Source organism: Chaetura pelagica, unplaced genomic scaffold, assembly GCF_000747805.2.
Source record: "Chaetura pelagica isolate M959 unplaced genomic scaffold, ChaPel_1.0 scaffold50, whole genome shotgun sequence".
NCBI classification, from domain to species: Eukaryota; Metazoa; Chordata; class Aves; order Apodiformes; family Apodidae; genus Chaetura; species Chaetura pelagica.
In genome coordinates, this window is record NW_009952366.1 from 1,734,008 (window position 1) to 1,754,463 (window position 20,456).

A 20,456-nucleotide genomic window follows, 5' to 3' on the forward strand; every position below is an offset into this window, starting at 1 on the left:
AGCAGTAGCAAGATGAGCTATTTCAGAATCCTACTCTATTCTGATATAAAGTACCTTTGAATGTTTGCCAGCAAGTAAAAGAGAAAGAACATTTCAATTAAAGGAAGATTGGTACAACTTGCACTTTTATCTAGTAAAATAAAAGCCTATAGTGCCTTTAAGGAAGGCACCAATGCCTTTGTGCCCTGAACATAAAAGATGGTTACATACAGGCATATCCCAACCAATTAATACCTTTCCTATTACAAGAAATCAGCAGAACTACTAATTCAGATACATAGTTTTTAAACTGGCCTTGGCATATGTCTTAAAATGCTTTACAAATTATTATGATCATTGTAGAGAGACAATTGTACAGGACAGAGAGCTTTATGCCTTCATCTTTGTGTATAAATGTTTGTTAAAATTTTGACAGAGGATGAAAATCAGTTGTGGGGTTTTTTTCAACTCGTAGGAACTGGAAATTTTTGTTGTTATTGTTTAAATTACATATATACTGTTACCTTATTTTTCGGTATTTTCAGGAAAAAGCAAGTTTAAACGAGGCTGTAGGTATTGAATTATTTAGGTTTTATGCTAGTTCTATGTTAGATATCTTTGTTTAGGGTAAAATAACTAAAATAATAGTGAAGTATTGGATCAGTTCTCTGCTGTCAAAGGTCTTTAATCACTCTTGGCTACACATTTCTGCTCAGCTCTGTGCTGTCTAACAAGAAAGGTAGAAACATCTGTTAAAAAAAGTAACGTTCCAGGCAATGAACAGTGTTGTTGAAGATCACACCTGAACCTACACTGTATTTCCCACTCCCTTTCTAGAAGAGTAATGAGAAATACCCTTTCCTTGAAGAAGGAAAATCTGGGATTCCGAACTTTTTTGAAAGCTGTGTTCTCAAAAGCTGGTTTTCATTCCAAAAAACAATCTAGCCACCATAATTTACGTTGTTGGCAAGAGTTGAAGTCATGACACCTGCAATAAGAAAGCTCAGTATGTGATACTGGGCAGTGTCCCATAAATCATGCCGTTTGCCAGCTACCTGTCAGAAAAAAAAATCCTGCCTGTAAATTTAAACCCACACAAGTGGTTCCTGGATGGAGGGGCTTGTGAATCAAATCTTCTGATCCACGTTCAACACCTTGCCAATGTTCTGCCCTGCTAGTGCTCTTCTCTTGGGAAGAACACATCTTTATGGCTTTGACAGGAAACGTTCTGGTTTTTAATGAAAGTGCAGTACTGGACTGCCAGTTCATTCTTGTATAAATTTAAGAGGAACGGTGGATAGTGTTTTCAAAATGAGGTATCTCTATATTTAGGTGCTTTAAATGAGATGTAGATGTATTAATAAAATGGGTATGACTTTCAGGATATCTTGGCAAATCGTTTATCAACTGAAAATTTCTACCTTGTACTGGGTCGGGCTGGGACAGAGTTAGCTTTCTTCATAACAACCTGGTGTGTTTTGGATTTGTGGCTAAAAAACCAGCCTCGATAACACACCAGTGTTTTAGCTGTTGCTGAACAGTGCTTGAACAGTGTCAAGGCTTTCTCTTTTTCCCACTCTGCCCCCTCAACAAGTAGGCTGGGGGTGGGCAGGTGATTGGGAAGGGGCACAGCTTGGACAGCTTATCCAAGGGATATGCCATATCATATAACATCATGTTCAGCAATTAGAACTGAGAAAGGGGAGAAAGAAGAGTGGGTTTGTGTTCCAAATTGGCCTTTGTTTGGAAACTGGCTTGACACCAGTGTGTATGTAAGCAGTGGTGAGAAATTTCCTTCACTTCCCTGCTTCTGTTATTTTTGGTTTGTTGTTTTTTTTTTCCTCTTAATCTACTAAGCTGTCTTTATCTTGACCCACAAGTTTTTCTTGCTTTTGTTCTTCCTGTTTTCTCCCTTCACGCTGCTGGGCTTGGGGGGAGTGAGTGGCTGTGTGAGTGCTTGGATGCTGGTGGGTGAAAACCACCACACACCTGTACGCTCAAGTATTGAATTTTCCACTAGATCAAGAAAATATCAGTTAATTATTTTTAGAGCCCATCCATTTAAGAAAATGCTTAATCAGCAGCCTCTGATTAAAACACCTCTACTTGGGCAGTGAGTAAGGCAGTTACAAGATGTTCCCCTCTCTTGTCTGCAGTCAGTGTTCTGTAAGGGTTTGGGTGAAAGCATGTGGCAGTTGATTTCAGAAGGTTCACCTATGTACCCAACTCAGCATGAGTTATCTCCAGTATTATTACCATCTCTAGTATAGAGGAGAGACTCATTTATGGTAATGCACAGTCCTAGGATTTTCTTTTCTGGAGAACTGAAAGTGTTACTCATACTTGGCTGTTGCCCTGCAGTACTTGAAATTGGTTTTAGTTAACTTTGGTAATCCTGTAATACAGATAATCCTTTAATATGTTATATAATAATCCTATTATAGAGACACTTTTTAGAGGTCTAATAGTAAATGGAGAGCAAATTCTGGTTTTAAGAATTTAAAATATCAGTTTAGAGTTGTTGCTGACATTTTTTATATGTCCATGTAGACTAATGGAATGTAAACAGCCAAAATCCTAGAAAAACAATTAATAAAAAGAAGCTTTTAACTAAAGCACCTAGAAGTGCACTTGCTTATCAGTAAATATAACAAAATGTCCTGTTCTAAATTAGATTTTTTCTAGAAATATAAAGCATGTATGAATTTCGTAGTATTTTCAGTATATGTTGATCTTATGGATGTCCTAAGGAGCTAAGAATTAACTGAGTGTGTTGCTTAAGAGCACCACTAAATTGTTAGTATTGGTTTGAAATGGTTTCCAGTAATGTTATGTTTTAGAAATTACATAAATGAAGTGCAGATATTTCACTGTTTAATAAAATGAGTCCAGAGTAAAGAAATTTGTTGATTATGTCACATGAAGTAGAATGTATTTATAACATTTTTATTACACTAGTGGTAATTATAAATACACAACACAAAATAAATAAGATAATACTCTTGATCTTTAGTGTTAAATATTTCATTCAGAATCTGGAAGTATGTTTCTAATGATCAGTTTCTAAAAATCATTTGAGTAATTTTTATGGAAGACAATAGTGAAAGGTTTTTTTCTGCTTCTGGAACTAATTAACTTAATGACCAGCTGAAATTATTTTTAATTTCTAAGCTGCAAAATCATTTTCCTAAATTCAGCATATATATTTTTTAGAATTACCTTACCTGTTCACCATGTCTTGAAATCTAAAAGTCTATGTCCTCTTTCTATCCCCTGTTTGGAGGTATCAATAATACATTGCTATTAGTGTCTCATTCTGCTAACCCAGTGCTTTCTTTAACAAAAGAACCTTAATATAAACAATTTAAGGCTGGTTTGCTTTAGCATGGATCTAAAGATTAGGGATTCTGTTTTAGTTAATTTATTTGAAGAGAACTGGGATACTTGTAGGACAAATTTTTTTCAGAGAGTTTTCTTTGAAGAAATTTAATTGCATTCAGCCCCAATCAAGAGATACAAACTGCCTATTGTAGTTGGTAGATTTACTTGTCTGAGAATTTTCAGATTCAGCTTGTCCTGCTATATAAAAGGCATACCCTGGTGTGGTACCCAAAAGAAAAAAAAAACCAAAGCCAAGACCTTGTAGCTTTTTGTCAACAATTTATTTTTTTTTTCCCCCTTCATAAGAGACTTCCACTAATGGCTCAAACAATAGTTTCTAATTCTGAAGACAAATTAATGTCTTATGATCCAAACTGTTTTCATATGTTTTCTTGTTATGTTTTTCTCTCTTTTTAATTACTTATATACTTACTACTCTGTGTGAGAAAACCTTTTTGGAAATCTGTTTCTAGAAACAACAAGTGCAAAGCATCATAATGCATGAAAGGATGACACATACTAGAGTGTGGATGTAACTAAAGCAAGCAAACTTTATGCTTGGAGTGCCGAAAGACACCTGAATGGTTTTCCAAGACTTTTTGCAGATATGAATAACTAAGATATAAGTGACGGAGTAAACAGTGTTCAATCTCTTGCTAAGTCAAAATGTACTCAGAGAGAAAAGAAAAAGCTATGAAAGCTGCCTTTCATTACTTTTTTGTATTGAGATAATTCCTTCTGCAAATGTATTCATTGTCCTAGTGCATCACTGGATTTGCTGTGCCCCTGCAGACCTTGCTAGCTCTGGTTAAGTGGATTTTCTGCATGTGCATGTAGGGAGCATGTAAGTAACAGGGAATGCAAGAAGAAAGAAGGCAAGAGAAGAAGAAAATCCCTCACCATGAGAGGAAATAATGTCTTCCTGAAGGTGCTTGTGGCCAATTATGACTTGGTGAACTTTTGGTTGAGTGATCATACTTTACAAAGTAAGATGAAAAGGAAGGATGAGATGCTGGAATGTATGATCACCATACTTTCCAACTATAAGGTTACATAGACACAGAGTCTAGACAGCTGAAACCCTTTGAAAAATCCTTGATCCAAAAATAACACATTTTATAAATCAGGTGTTAAAACAAGCAGACATAAGGTGGTTTGTGTACCTTGCAAAGTGGTTTTTTTCCCCCGTCTTCTTCAATGGAAAACTAATTTTTATAGAGGTCTACTAGTTGTTGTGTGTTTAGTTTTGAAATTACTGTACTTGAATTGAAGTTTGGTTCATGGTAAATTATTTGTTAGTTTCAGTTTTACCTTGCTTTAATCTTAGTAATTTGTAAAAATTCAGTCACTTGATTCTTACCATCTTCTACTTTTTACATGAGCTGTAAGGATCATGTAGGAAACTTGTAAAAAGTTGTCTGTTGTATTAGTGAAATGCATGATCAAATGCATCATCGAAGTATACTTATATATAATAATTTTAAAGCAAAGTGTAATTTATAATTTATAATTCTAAAGCTGAAGAAGTATGTTTGCATATATATATAACACAATATATATTTTTATGTGATTTTGAGATATGCTTTTTAAATGCAAATATTTAATTCTTGGATTTTTATTTTATATTATTTTAGGAAGGGAAGATCAGTGTATAGGCAGAAGGACAAATTCTTAAATGGCAGGCTACTTGGGGATTAGGAATATTGTTTCCTGATGCCTGAGTTTTACTGTATCATTCTCACTATCCATAAATATATACTGCAAATATTGCAGTTCATTATTACCTGCCATATTTATTGCATTTTTTCTATATTTACTACATTTTAAAGATATTGAAATACAGAGCAAATCAACAAATGACTGAAATTGCATCTGAGACATGTGGATTTGTATTGATTTTTTAAATTTCTTTTTCTAACTATAGCATCTGAAGTATTATGCATCAGTATTTTTCCGTGGGCTCACATTCATGCACTCCATTGCAGGTCAGTTCCTCCTAGAAGAATCCCGCCTGATAGAAGCAGCTGAGATGGCAAAAAAAGCAGCTGAACTTGATAATACAGAATTTGATGTTGTTTTCAATGCAGCCCATATGCTCAGGTTAGTGCTTTTACATCTGCCTTACTTGATTTTCTTCCCTTTTTGCAGAGGGGAAAAAAGTCTTTAGAGCCTTTGCTTACACAGGGTTCTTTTTAAGGCCCAGAAACTCTTTTGAACAATTCAATATTACTCGTAAAGTAAAAAGAGTTGGAGTGAAACTGTTGCACTTTCTTAGCACTTGCACTTAGCACTTTCTAATATTTCATATGTTATATCATAATTTCTTACCTGTAAAAATTCTGTTGTTGACAAACAGGTTATCCTTTTTTGCCTGCTTGCAAGAGCAAGTGCTTCGTCTGTGAAGAACCTTCTGTAGGGTTTAATTTCACCTGATTAAAAAAAAAAAAAAAAAAGAATGCATAGCAACTGCAAATAATAAACTGTATTCCTGATCTGAAGGTAACTAGAGAATATGGAAAATATCACATTTGATGTTAATATCACTAGGGAACAGTACAATAATTAGAAATCTAAATATTCCCAGGTTAATTATGACTTTGAGACTCATAGGAGCACTTAATGTTATTACCACAATCTGTGATTTAAAATGTAGTCTTGTATTTAATTCTCTTCTCTTATCTGAAGAGAATAAAATTTTAGACTTTTTTTTTTCCTTGTAAAGCTGGCAGACCTGGCTATTCAGTAACATTAAGCTTCTGCCTGAACATTGTCATTAAACTCACATTACTGTAACTGGTATCCTCCATGCTTATTTCTAGGATAACTATCCATTTATTGTCTGTAGTACACTTAACAGCTGTGAATATACTTGATTTCATTTAAATTATATCTATGCTTATAAAATGCATGAAAAAGGAAATTTAAAAAAATGTACGTCATTAGCACAAAGTAGTTATTAAGATAATTTCTCTAACAAAGACATCTTACTTGGCTGTGTATACTTTTAACATTTAGAGTTTTAAATGAATGGAAAAGGAATTTGTATTAAAGAGAAGGAGAGACCTGTGTTTCAAAATGAAGTTTTCTATATCAGGATATTGAAATAAGCCCCAAAACACCCTTTGTGAAATAATTCTCACTGCTCACAGTTTAGAAAGGAAACCAAGACACATGGTTTACAGGTAAACAGTAGTTTGACCTGCCACAGGTGTATGAACTAGTTTAAGGATCCTTCCCTTTCTCCTGATTATTTTCTGAATTATAATATTTCTCTTGAGATAGAATTCATTAATTTGAAATGTTTTGATTAATGAAACAAATTCATAGACAGAAGCATAGCAAGATGGCCATGAAAGCTGAATCCAGAAGGGTATAGCATGTCAGAGTCCTGATTTCAGTGAGTGTGCTATAGAAGATGGTTTCATGGTGTGATTGTCTGTGAGGATTTTATAATGTGGTGACGCAGATCAATACTATTTGGGGAACAGATCTTATTTTCTTTGTGAGCACTGAGTGAAGCATCCCAGGTCTTGAAAGCACATGTCTTTATATGAGGATATGTTTTTTTTCACTCTCAAATCAAGAGCTATGCCACTTACACCATGATGTACTGTACATCAGCCATGGTTACCCTAATTGGAGTTTAATTTAGTTTACCCTAATTGGTTTGGAGTGGACACTTCTGGGGAGGTTTTGACCAGTGCTGAGCTCAGCGATTCTAAACTACATTCTCTCTTTTAGCTGTAAGCAAAAAAACCAAAATTTTACAAATTAAAAAGAAAAACCACCAAACAAAAATTCTTAGAAACAACAAAAAAAAGGCCTGCTGATTTAGTTTAACTGGAATCCAACTGTGTTTCTTTGAGATACCCAATTGGTCTAATTTTTCACTTAAATACTCAGCTTTCTTTGTGGAAGATTGTAATTTCTTCCTAATATGCTCTGGGAGTCTAAAGTGGTCTGGAAGATTTAGCAAGAGTCAAGGTGGCAAAGTTAACTCAATGCTTCCAATACTTGCTTAAAACCACATGAGTTATCATCTGACTGATTTTTGCTAAAAGGTTGTGATTCTGTTGTCTGCCTTTGTTCAGTGCATTACTTAACAATTTATTCAATATATTGCTTACATAGTAGCTGTTGGACAAGAGGAATGAGTATTTATACATGGGGATAGAGCAGGTACAAGTATGTCATGAAACTGTGGGACTTCAGAAGAAGTTGGTTTTCAGGATGCTTGGTGTGATGGTGAGCTGAGGGGATTCCAAGAGGCAAGCAGATACCAAGATACAAAGGAGAAAGAACGGGGTACTCAAGCTGACATAGAGCGACACAGCAAGAAACTGGATGCTAAAGACAGTCATAAATGGAAGGCTAAAATTATTAAATGTAATAGTTTCATGTAGATGACCAACTGCTCTTTAGGTACCATAGAGAGCTGTAAGACTGACTGATGAGTAAGAATTTTAAATGGACTGCACAGCCGTGAGGTAGAAAAATATATTATAGAAGTTCACAGAGCATGGAAATGAATCGACTGTTAAGAGAGAGAAGGGATAAATTTTAAAGTTGTGTTGTAGATTAAGAATTTGAAGTTAATGGGGATGATGCAAGTGTCCAAAATGGCTGGGAGGTAATAACAACAATCTTGATTTTTATTTATTTATTTATTTAGACCAAATATGTAAAATATGATGCACTGTTGAATTAGAAAGGAGTCATCTTTCCCTCCTGTCATGCTCATGTTTCCACCATTAGCCCAAGGAGTGTCAGAAGATTCGGAAACGTGTAGACATTTCTTCAGAATTGCATGCGAATTCTTTCAAATTCAGGTTGCATCTGCTTTGGATGGAAAACAATCAGAACATTCCCTCCAAGTCCAATTTATTTTTCTATTCTTAAGCTAAAATATATTCCTTTTTCAAAATCTTTTTTATTCTCTGAGAAAAATGCTTAAGTTAATGCAACATAAATAAAAAGTAACAAATTTTGAACAAGGCATAGACTGGAATGCTGTGTGGTGTTTTGTTTTGTTGTCCTTAAATTTACAAATAATTGGTAACCATGTCCAAACACAATAGCTGCATTTATAAATACCCTGTTCTCAGTTTAGCAATCACAAGAAAGACTTCTGCTCCTTCTGTCAGGTATTCCAACACTGTTTACTTCCTGCCTTTGCGACTAAATCTGAAGCTGAAGTCAGGAAAAAAAATGGATTAGTTCTGCTGGCATTATTGCGAGATCTCCCTGTTCCTAGTTACACAAACATAGTTATTATTTTTTTCCCTAGATGACTTCTGTAGGATCCTGATAGTGCAATGCCAGATTAATCAAGTCATCTGTAATATGGATGTGATGGGGGATGAATGTAATTAATTTCTTTGTAACAGTCTGGTAACTCCTACTGTGCATGGTACTTGCCTGTAAAATTTCTTTTCTCAAGGAGGTTGTTTGGTTTTGTTTGGTTTGTTGTGGTGTTTTTTTTCCAGACAGCTTCATTCTAGGGTCATGTATCTGTTTGGGTGATTCCTCTTAAAACAGTAACCGGTTATGTGTCTTACTTTTGTAGTATTTGCTATGTTCTTGCTTATATCTTCAGTTTGAAGCCTTTCAGCAAAACTAGATACATTTTAGTGGAATGTAGTGAAGCACGTCTTTATAATGCCATATGGTGGTTGTAGCTTCAGTGACTGAGTCATGTATTAACAGTATATTAATTACACTTTGTAGTTGTAGACTGCAATGAGCTGCCATGAGAGCCTGTGATCTGGGGGATGATTACTTTTAAAATGACAAATGGTAGTCTAGTGATACCATCAGGCTAATTAGAAAAAGGAAAAGAGCTTCATGTTGTCTCCAAATGAAAATAAGTAAGAATAGGAAAGAATGGGAAGAATATCTTTGCTTAAAATCATGTTTTGTAGGAGTAATTGTTTTTGCATTATTCTGTAAGACAGTGGGCTTCTCTGGAAAACACTGGTAATACATGAAGTTACAGCATCTTTCTTGGCCACTTGAAAACAGAAGTTGAAATTAGAGCAATACTAGATGACATGGTCTTAATGAATTTCTGTGAGAGTATTTTGGGTCTCCAAACTACATTGACTGAACATGGAGTGCAGTTGCAGGTACAGTCTGATAGCCACAAGTTCACTCTCTTACTGCTTTAAAAGATTTATAAATTCTTTAATTACTGTCCATATGATTAAAGATATTTACATATAGGTGGCTAAGCATATAGTTTATGTAGATTTTGTAACTAGTGTAAAACAAAAAATGTGGATAAAGAGTCACATTTATGGAGTCTGATTATGATTTTCTTATGACACAAAAAAGCCCATTAAGAATGCTAAGTAACAACACTCAGCATTTTAAAATAAAAATCTCTTTGAAGGAAACTTCTGAAAACCACTGACATCGATGATTCCACTTAAAAAAAACCCCTAATTATTCTGTCTGAAGCCTTGTGCCAAGCAATAGGCAGGTTAAAAATAGCCCTTTCCTATTCACATGTTTATGTATCTAAACCCATCAAAATTGGTGGTGTTTGTCTCCTACAGCACTCTGTTTTTTTCCAGTGATCAACATAAACATTCAAAAGGTGTGCAAGCTAAATACAGCTCAGTGTCAGGAGAACCTAAGAGCAATGTATTGTCAAGTGCATTTATGAGGTGTCACTGGCAGTCAACTGGAACAAAGTACAGCGAACTGGTTGGTCTGGAGGCTCAGGTTACGCGATATGAGAGAATAAAAAGAGGAGACACATTTGTCCCTTAAAGTAAGAGTGAATGCTAGGTGTTAGTAGGGGAAATGAGATGGGTTTTCAAGGTCAGACCTTGTGAACTGATTTAGAATAGAGGCTTGTAACTATGAAAAGGACTCTGTCTTCCAAACATCTCTAATGGTTTTATCTAATGTGAATTATGTTTCCTTTAGTAGTGTCCTTCCATTGTTTGACATTGATCCAGAGGCCTTTACTGCTCGGTGGCGTAGGGTTACTGCGATTTCCTACTTCTGTGCCTTTCATTTTTATCAAGAGAAAGCCATTCCAGGGCTTAAAATAACAAATTCCTACTTTAATTTTCCAATGAAAATAGGAACCAGAATTCTGCCATATCTTAACTAAAAGAACTGTTGCTGAATGCCCCAGTAATGGAACTGGCATTTTCCTGACCAGATTAGTGTGGTGAGCATTCATTTCTATAAATTGTTTATAATGGAGAACTATAAATTCAAACTGACTTCAATTTGGGAATTAATGATCTGTGTTTCGAGATGTACACGTGGGAGGAAAGCAAGACATGTATTTCCACTGGGCTAAAAGGAGACAGAATTTAAATTTGTTCCATATTCACATGGCAACAACACTTTTTGGAGGTGAAGTGTTACCATCTGTATCTGCCTCCTGGGTAAGGCACCTTGTTTATTGTACTGAATTTCACCACATTCATAAATGTTTTGTTTCCTGACAGTTTTGTGCAAACAGGAAAAAAACCAAAGAGCTCTCTGACATGTTTCATTTTATATGCCTTGTAGTAAATCCTGAAATTCGGAAGTATGAGATTGTGGGTTTTTTTAGTAATTTCAAGTGCTACTAATGCCCAGCAGGATCATTTCAGAAGCAGGTTAAATGAATATTTTTAGACATTCAATCGTTCCTAACCACTTCAACCACTGAGTTAAAGATACATGTGCAAAGTAATTTAAAACAGTTAACAGGTATAAACCAGGTTCCACTTGGCAAATTGTTAGTCAGGAAGTGGTTTCAGCTTGCACATGAATTATGTGAGAAACTTCAAAGGGATTAGCCTTCCTCCTTTTCTCCTCCCAAGACCAGTAACTGTCAAAATATGTTGATTGGGATTAATTGCCTATCACATATTATGTTTAAAATTTGGGTGGATGGGAATATAAAATTAGAACACAATTTGATCACTAAACAACAAAGCATGAAAAGCTCATGTAATGAACAAGCTAAAATCTCCAGATACAAGTGCTCAGCTGATTGATACTCCTTGAACTTGTGTTATCAGAAGCAAAGGAAAAAAGGAAAAAACAAAACACCACAACCTATCAACCCTATTCAGTGTTATTATTTTTTTTTTAATTTTCCCATTTTGTGTCACAGAAATGCATCTGTAATCACCTAACAAACACCAATATACTGAAGATCTCCTGTCCTGGTTCTTCTATGAAGGGAACTAACTCTTCATAGAAAAAAAGGCAAATAACTAGCAGAAGTTATGTAGCCTGCCTGAGGCTGCTTGGTTGTTTTTACATATTTGCCACCTTTCTCATTGTATGTGTGTGATCAATGAATATTCATTGGGCCTGTAGCCAAAATGGTTGGTTGGACAGAAAATTAAGAAGGTGGAGGCAAAAGGAGAAGAGTTTGAGAGAACAGATAAAAAGGGCCTGTTGAGACAAAAATGTGTTTGGATTTCTTTTACAGCATACTGCATTTTGTTTGAAGGCATAAAACTGAAAACTCAGGGCAAGAAATAAAAATTAAACTACTAGGAGAATGTAGATGCCATCTCTATTAGTAAGGAAAAGAAAAAGAGGTGAGCTGATAGTGCTTCAGGTACCCAGAATTTCATCTTATTCCCCTGGAATATGATAGCTACATTTAAATAATCTCTCAGACTGATACGAGTATTTGTTGAAATCAGAACTTTATTTTCTGAATTATTTCCCTGGACCATGGAAGCCTATTTTTGAGAAATAACTGTATTCTCTGTTTTTTATTTGTTTGTTTGTGGGCTTTGTTTGTTATTTTTTGTTTGTTTGTTTGTTTGTTTCTTCCCAGAATGTAAGTGTTCTTGGGGAGGCACAAAAAAAGGAACTACATTATTGTATAATCTACAGCTTCATAATTTACTGTTGAAAATTACAAAAAAGGAGCCAACTTTTCCTCCATTGAAGACTGGTACATCTCTGGTTTTGCCTCAGATAAATGTTTGGCCTCCTGTATTTCTCTCTAGTGTAGTACTATAATTTCAGTACTAAAAGTAAAGTATGGTATGCAAAGAGGATTTGTGATAATGAACATTCTGAACTACAAAAAAAAATCTTTCAAAGTGACATATTTTGTGCATTTGTTAGGGTAATATCCTTAAACAGTATTTTGGTTTTAGCCATATTCCTTTAGGTATTGTTTCTTTTTTAACCCAAGGAAATGAGGTGTAACTATACTTTTCTTTTTTCTATCCCAACAGACAAGCCAGTCTCAATGAAGAAGCCGAGAAGTATTATGAAATGGCAGCAGGATTAAGACCTCATGTAAGTACCTTCTTAATGATATCCATTACTTAAGATGATGAACGTGCTACAGTGCTGGACCCTTTGTGTTGACGAGAAACTTCTTGCTGGAGCATTTGATCTCTCAGACTATACTATGTATATGCTTTTAATAGTTAATTATTGGATAGTTAGATAAAGCTGTTCATTTGTCAAACCAATCATTATACTTTCAGGTTACCTCAGTGAAGTGGTCTAGCTTCAAGTCTTACTTGGCTAACATACTTGGAAAAGATTTCTAGATGTAGGTTTATTTATCTACCTTTAAATGTGTTAAGTTTGGAAAGCTCTCCTAATTCTATATATTTTCACTAGTAAAAGAGAATGAAAGGCTACTCTGTGATCCACTGTTTAATGCATTTTAAAGAATACTTTTATGCCTTCTGTCATGAACTTCTGGAAAACGTTGTTCAACAGACTTAAAGATTATTTTGCCTCTGAGATTGTTGCATATTGGCAAAGAAATGCTTATTCCTTGAAGCAGAAATACGTAGGAGTTTGTGACAGACCATTTTTAAAATGAAAAGATCATTTCCAATTTTATTGTATCAGGAACTAACTAAATAAAATACTTTCTTTTCACCACTTTTTACTCAATGTTTTATTTCCTTTCAATTACTTCCACGTCTTGGGGAAAAACCACTCATTTATATAAATGGGGCAGAATTTATTTTAAATATATAATTCGTTGTCTATGCAAGAGATGAAACCTAGAACTCATTCCTGTCACAGCAATCTATAGTGACAAATTTGAGGATACAAGTTAGCAATTTCAGCAAAAAAAACCCCAACAAACCACAAATAATAAAAAAAGTTTAGATATACACACTTAAAATGAAAGTTTTCAGGCCTAAAAATCAAAAGCAACACCAGCTAAAACGCAAAACAAGCAAACAAAAAATAATTTTAAAAAAACAACCAAACGACTTATTTATTTGAAATTATGCGTTTTCACATCATCTCTTAAAAAAACAAAACTGTCCAAAATCTATGTATTTTTTTAACTCATACTTTGTGATATAACAATTTATAATTTGTGATTCCTTATACTTTCAGATGCAAGACTTTTTAGGGTTTTTTACTGAGTGGATGCCTTAATTTGAGAAGAATTCCCTCACTTGTCTCCAAGTTGATATAGTTCCTTTTCGCTTTTCGATGGCTCGCTGTGCTCTCAAAATGTTTCTCAGAAACTCAGATATATATCTATTCATATCTATTCCCATAGAACCATATATGAGTATGATCATATGTGTGAGGTTTCTCAGAGAGCTTTGGAAGTAACTGGGGACTTTTAGCCCAGGCAGTGGTACTATACAAATTAGATATTTTTAGTTCTTGCTGACAAGCTTTACATGTTAAGACCTTTTATGCAGAATAAGATAATAACAACAGTTTCTTATTGCAACTTTCTTCTAACTTTGATTTGTTTAAGTTGAAATCGAATAGTTACTGCTGTTCAGCTTACTTTAAGAGAGAATTTCACTTTTATGTTCAAGATGATAAAGTTTAACTTTCTAGCTAAGCTTAGTATGCATACGGCTCATGACTTCTAAAAAACATTTTAATGATGCAGTGGGAAAGTTGTATCTGTTTCCATTGCCAAGTTCAACTGTCTGACGACTGTACGAGGGCAAACTCTCAAGAATGAAAATAAGAACAGAAATAGTCATACATCTATTTTTTCTTAGTATTAACTCTCAAAAATTCTGTAATAGTTTCATAGTGGGAGGAAAAGAAGCCACTTGAGGAGGTTTTATATTTAGTAAGCAGTACAGTGCAGACAATATAAGACAGAAACTTGTGATCTTTCCAAATGAGCATAGAATGCAAAATAGTGAAATCCTGTATAATTCATAGTCACATCTGTATTGGTAAATTAAATGTTCCCAGGATTATTCTTTAGTGTTGATCCAACTGGCTTCTAAGAGTGTGCTGGTACTGTCTGAGAGACTGCAGTCTCCCAGTCCAGACCTGTGTAGGAACCATCCTCAAAGCTTGAAAATGCCCACAGCTTAATTTGCTGTTTTGGATATTGCCTGTATATCCTCTCACTGTCTTATGAATATGAAGGATCATCAAAATTATGTGAGTCTAGATGCTAAAGAAATACCCATAAGCAAAATATGGTGCTGAAAGATTTTAATTATTTTTATTTTATCCATCACTAGTGATCTAGAAACATGTCTTTGTAGACAATTTGAAATACTAGATGGATGAATGTGATGTAATACAGAGATTCATGCATACATACAGTTCAATATATATATATACACATATTTATATGTATGTGTGTGGACCTCTAATGTTACTAAGAGGTCTGTTCCCAAATTCCCTCTCAGTGAGAATACTGTGGCAGTGCTGAAATTTCATTCTGTGCAGTGGATCCACCTTTATCCTAGAACAATTAGGTGCTAAAAGCAACTTTTTAACAAGAACCTTTTCCATTCTAGTGTCTTGAGATGGTACATGTTGACATTAATGAATTTTGGATCAGGATTACAAGTAAACTGGCACTCTGTTTTTTTTCAGCATGGTGGGTTTTTTTTCTCCTGTGGTTCCCCAGTCACTCCTCCAGATCCCAAGTTGAAGATCCATTTCTCTGTTACAAACTCTTTCACGTATTCACTGTACAAGAAAATAAATTATCAGTTAAAACCCCTCAGATTTCCATTTTCTTGCATGCATTCCAAGTATGACATATTACGTGGTATCTCTAGTATCACTATTATTAAATATGATCCTTAGCAGTAGTAAAAGATGTTAGTAATACTACAAACTCAGTCTTTTACTGATTTTTAGCAAATTTGTATGCTCATTGAACTTCCATGACACACTTTTGTTCTCAGCATTCTTGCTTTGTTTTCCTTTTGAATCCTTTTCTTCAGTTTTTCAACCATTCCTGTTGCTTTTGGAATGAAACAATACTTCAGACACAGTACTTCCTCACTTGCTCCCCAACGTATAAGCCCTTTGGATCCAGAAGCTGCTCTGCTGAACTTTACTATACCCAAGTTGAGTTTAAATGGCCATCTGAGTTATGACTTTCAGAGCTACTTAGTTGGCCATTTCAGTGTTTTTTTTCCAGACAGCAGTCTCCACTCTTGCATTTGTCTCCTAAGCAAGTCTTCTTTTATTTCAGTGTCTCAAGATTGGGACATAACAGTGAGCAACCGATATGCCTTCATGTCTGAGTCACTTTCTCACTCAACTAATTCATTTTTATAAAGGTTGTGGCTAGAGAGCCTAAAAACATCTGCAGAAGAAACAGTATTCTGTTACAGGAGAAATCTAACTTCTCTAAAACATGCAAGCCATTGTTTTTAAGAAAGCAAACAGATTTAATTTTTGTAGTGTTGGCTGTGATTTATTCCTCATTGAACTAATTCTGAGAGGACTGAAAAATACTGGAAATACTATTTTCTCTGTGAAAAGTTTTATTACAGTGAATATAGTATTTGAAAAAACCAAACCAAATGAAACAAAAAAACAAACCCAAACACAACCCCTCCCCCAACCCAGTAAAGGAACAACTGAATACAGCCTGAGTTGCTTAAAATGTATAGCCACATCTTGAATGTCATCTTTGCTTTTGTATACACCTTTATTCTGCAGAGTGTGTAAGAATTAAAACACTTTGGTACAGCAGCACCAGCTGAAATGCAGTTTGAGTGCAAAGAAGAAAATCTGGCAAGTAGTATTAGTTCAGATTTAGACCCTACTGGTCTCTTAATAATGTTCATGATTGTCCCTTTTTGCAGTAAGTGGGTATTTATCCTCTATGAAAGTATTTTTCAAGTCAAATTTCAGAATAAATTTTCTGTAAAATATAGTGCTGTTGTGGAGATGGAAATAATTTGCCTTAAAGTCCACTAAAGAAACAAGCATTTTCAAGATTATGTCTATTTGTTTCCAAATAGGCTTCATGGTGCTTTCTTTGCCCTGGAAAGCCAAGGGGAAGAGAGGAATACAGGAAGCAACTTGGAGAAAGAATCTACTTTTATTTTATATGAATAATTTCTTACATTACTCTGTTTTCTTCCCTCAACTCTTTAGGTAACCGACAAAAAGTAGCTTCCCTAGCCCCTGGATCTTTCTGAATACTCTCCAAAGAATGCGTTCCCACATTGTGTGTTTATTATGATCCAAACAAAATAATTTTAGAGCCTTCTCAGTGAGAAGCACATATTTACTTGTTCTAGCAATGTTGGCTTGGATGTATGTTAATCACATTAATATAATTTTAACAAATTCCATTCCATGAAGAAATGAAAATGTTCATTTCTTAGACTGCAAAACATTTATGCAGTAATTATTCAGAGTGGGATTATTGCTGAGGAGAGTTAATATTCAGAGGTGGTTTCTAGGTGCACTACATCTTGTAATGTTCACAAACCAGGAAATTGTTTTATCAAATGTTTAGGTACTCTAAAATGTGAGCTTTAAGCTCATTTTGTTGTGGAAAAACCTGTCATCCAGAAACTAAACTGGCATTCTTTACAAGAATGTTGGATATTGACTTGATTCAGCTTTTATTAAACTTTTAAGACATAATTTGTGTAGTAGAATTGCATTTCTAATTTTTTAAGTCTAACTTGAAGCAGCAAATATTTAAAAATCCACTCTAGAACCCCCACATATGGCAAATGGCTCTTGAGATGCTAGCGCACTTTGAAGTATGACCTCAAGAGTATTAAATGCAAGAAAGCTCACCAGATCCTTAAGACTTTGAGTCACCACCTTCAGCTGATTGGCTTAGAAGCATTCCTCAAGGAGGTGCCATGACCTGCAAGTCACTACCATCCCAACCACATATTAGTGCTGCTTACAATCTGGAGCTCATGACAGCTTTAAGCCCTGTGTCATTGGCACATTGTCAGAAGCAGCTGTTTCCACTCTACCACTTCAAAAGGGCTTGATTAAATGTCTTACTGTAACAACATACATAAGAGACACACACGTAGAATGAGGGGGAAACGAGAAATGTAACTATAAGCAAAATAAATACTATTTCCACTAGATGGTTTAATCATGATGTGGGGGACTAAACTATTTCTTGACTTGAAGGGTTTATGTAATCAGTTAACACAATATCATATTAAAAAGCAGTTTCTACAAGTGCTTCTTTTATTTTTTGCCCAGTACTGGAATACAGATTTCATGTCAAAGGCTCCAGCCTTGCAGTAGACTCTACCTTGAGAAGTCTAACAGTTGAAAGAAAAATCCTGGTGATTTCCAGAGCACAGACTGTATTTTTATAGGCTCCTTACAGATAACATGCTTTCAATGCCTCCTTTTGGAAAGTATTCATAAAATATGGATTTTATTCATGGCAAGACCTCTAAAAATGAATACACTTCCGATAGTACATACATCTTTAAGAAATAAAGTAGATGTTGGATTTTATCTTGAAACATATGTAACCAAGATCTGCTTTATTATGTGTTTTTTCCTTAGGTGTTTCCATGCCAAATTTCCCTGTTTGAGTTTCTCCTGAATCACAGAATCATACAGAATGAGAGTTGTCAGAGCTGGAAGGGATCTCTAGAGATCATCTAGTCCAACTCTCCTGCTAAAGCAGGATCACTTGTAGCACAGCTTTACCAGACTAGGAGTAACCACAAGGGAGAGAGTTTTAATCCATTTTGCCAGATTTTTTAAGGGCATTGTTGTATTATTGCCAGGAAGAAATTTCACAAAACTTTTAGGACCTCCTGCTATGTTAGTTCTGTTGCTGATAGCAGTAATGGGTGGGTTAACAGTGATTCTTAAATTGTCTTCAGCTGATCTTCACCTGGCTTCACAAAACCTGGCACTGTTGCAGGCTTCACTAAACCCAGCATCCTCCTCACGATGCTCTACAGATACTGCTGGTCTCCCATCAATGATGAATCTGTTGCTCCTGCAGCTCTTTTGAGCAGGCCTGCCTAGTCCCTGTTATCCAAACCCAACTGGAGAGATTTGCCGTAGTACTCATTGTTTTTGAAGCAAAGTACAGATAAAGCTGACATGATGTCCTCTAGAAAAACAGTACATGTATGATTTTTACACCATGTGTTATTGCTGGTAAAGCATAACACAGTTGAGAATCCTTGTTTTAAAAAGTTTTTCTGTTTAGTTGTTCATTCAAAGTCATGAACACATGGCAATCTTTTATCTTTACGTATTGGTGCCATGGAATGACCACAGAGCTGTATTTTAGTTAGTATTCAGCAGATTGGCCTGCTTAGTTGTCTTCCATTACTTTTGTCTGACTTTGCAGAAGATACAAAAGTGGGCCTTGTGAGGTAGGTGGAGCTTCTACCGATTGCCTGCCTGCCCTCCAAGCTGCTCCCAGTGTCTCCTGCCCTGGGTCATGGCTACTCAGCTTTCCACTACCAACACAAGCTGCTGCTAAGCCTCTCATTGTTTAAGGCTTCCTCTCAAGTGTGCCAAACTTTCCACCTCAATGATTTGAATGGCTGTGGATTTCTTCCAGCCCAGCAGTACTCTTGGCCTCCTGAAAATGCCTTCTTTTCTTCTGGTGAGGGTGTCAGGAATAAGAAAAATTCCCAGGATTCAGTTCTTCCTCTTCTTCCTCTCTTCCTGCCCTGTTGCTTCCTAAAGACTGAACCAATTGTTATAGGGGATGCAGGACTTCAGGGACTAAAAAGGGTACTGTGGCTTCCTATTGAGAAGATAGACATGACTGATGGGAACTGTATTTCTAGATGGCATGCTTTTAGTAGTTTTACTTCAGACAGATACAGGGGTGAGAGGCTTAGGCATGAATCTGCTCCACTAGGAGAGGAAATAGAAACACCCTGAGAGGAAAGAGGACACAACTCTCTGAGCTCAAAAGTATGAGAGTGCTTTCTCAGTTACTGTAAATTGGGCAGACTTTCCCCGCAAACAGGCAATAAAAGACTGATTCTGAGATTTTATATCAGAATAGCTTTGCCTATGGTCTTCCTAAAGATTTTAGAGACACATGCATGTTTTTTTGTCATGCATAATTGTCTACTTCAAGATAGGCTTGTGTATAGGCTGCTGTTCTGAGTCTTAAAGTGTTCTTACCTTAGCAGAGATTAGTGCCTCCCACCTTAAAAAAGAACAAACAGACAAAACAATCAAAAAGCCCCATATAGCATTTTCCATCCCTATGAACTCCATCGGGGACAAAGAAAGAACACAAGCTACTGGAATGGGTATATTTACTTGTAATACTGAAGCACAATATCAAGTTGAGTTGTATAATTTGAAAACCAATTTACTGAGCTGTGGAAAACACTGAATTTCCTTTGGGAAATACATGAGAATATTTTATAACTACCCCAGAAAACTCCACATGTGTTTTCTCATGCATTGTAGCAGCTCTGTGAAAGCAAAGATTGAACATGCTTTTGGTTGATTATGGAGTACTTACATCTGGTTCTTGATATTGTGGTAATGTGATATCGTGATATCTTTATATCTTCACCTAAGATGCATGGGAGAAAGCTGGAAATCATGTCATAGTTCTCAGCTTCAGTTTTGAGAGAGATTATGGGGAGTTCATTTGAAATCTTTCATTCTGATTATACAAGCAGTTGAATATGCAGGTATCTCAGATCGATTCAGATCAGCTCACTCAGAGCAATTTGTGAGCTTTGGAATCGAATTAAAATGCCTTTAAGTTGCTGTTTATTACCCATCTAGAATTACCTATTGATGTCTTAATCAATACATAAGTATTTTGCCTGTGAACATTCTTAATGACTGAAATGAAAATACATTTGAGTTTCTTCTGCTTACTATAGATGTCACATTGCAGTAATATGGCT

General features: G+C 35.4%; 1 protein-coding gene across 1 annotated transcript in view; it reads left to right on the forward strand.

The window, feature by feature from the left end:
* The window catches only part of TMTC2 (transmembrane and tetratricopeptide repeat containing 2), a 270,784-nt gene that overhangs the window by 236,233 nt on the left and 14,095 nt on the right, over window positions 1-20,456 (forward strand). The window contains exons 10-11 of the mRNA XM_010008050.1: window positions 5,346-5,460; window positions 12,576-12,639. Coding sequence (XP_010006352.1) covers window positions 5,346-5,460; window positions 12,576-12,639 — 179 coding nt within the window. The remainder of the gene's footprint in view (window positions 1-5,345; window positions 5,461-12,575; window positions 12,640-20,456) is intronic.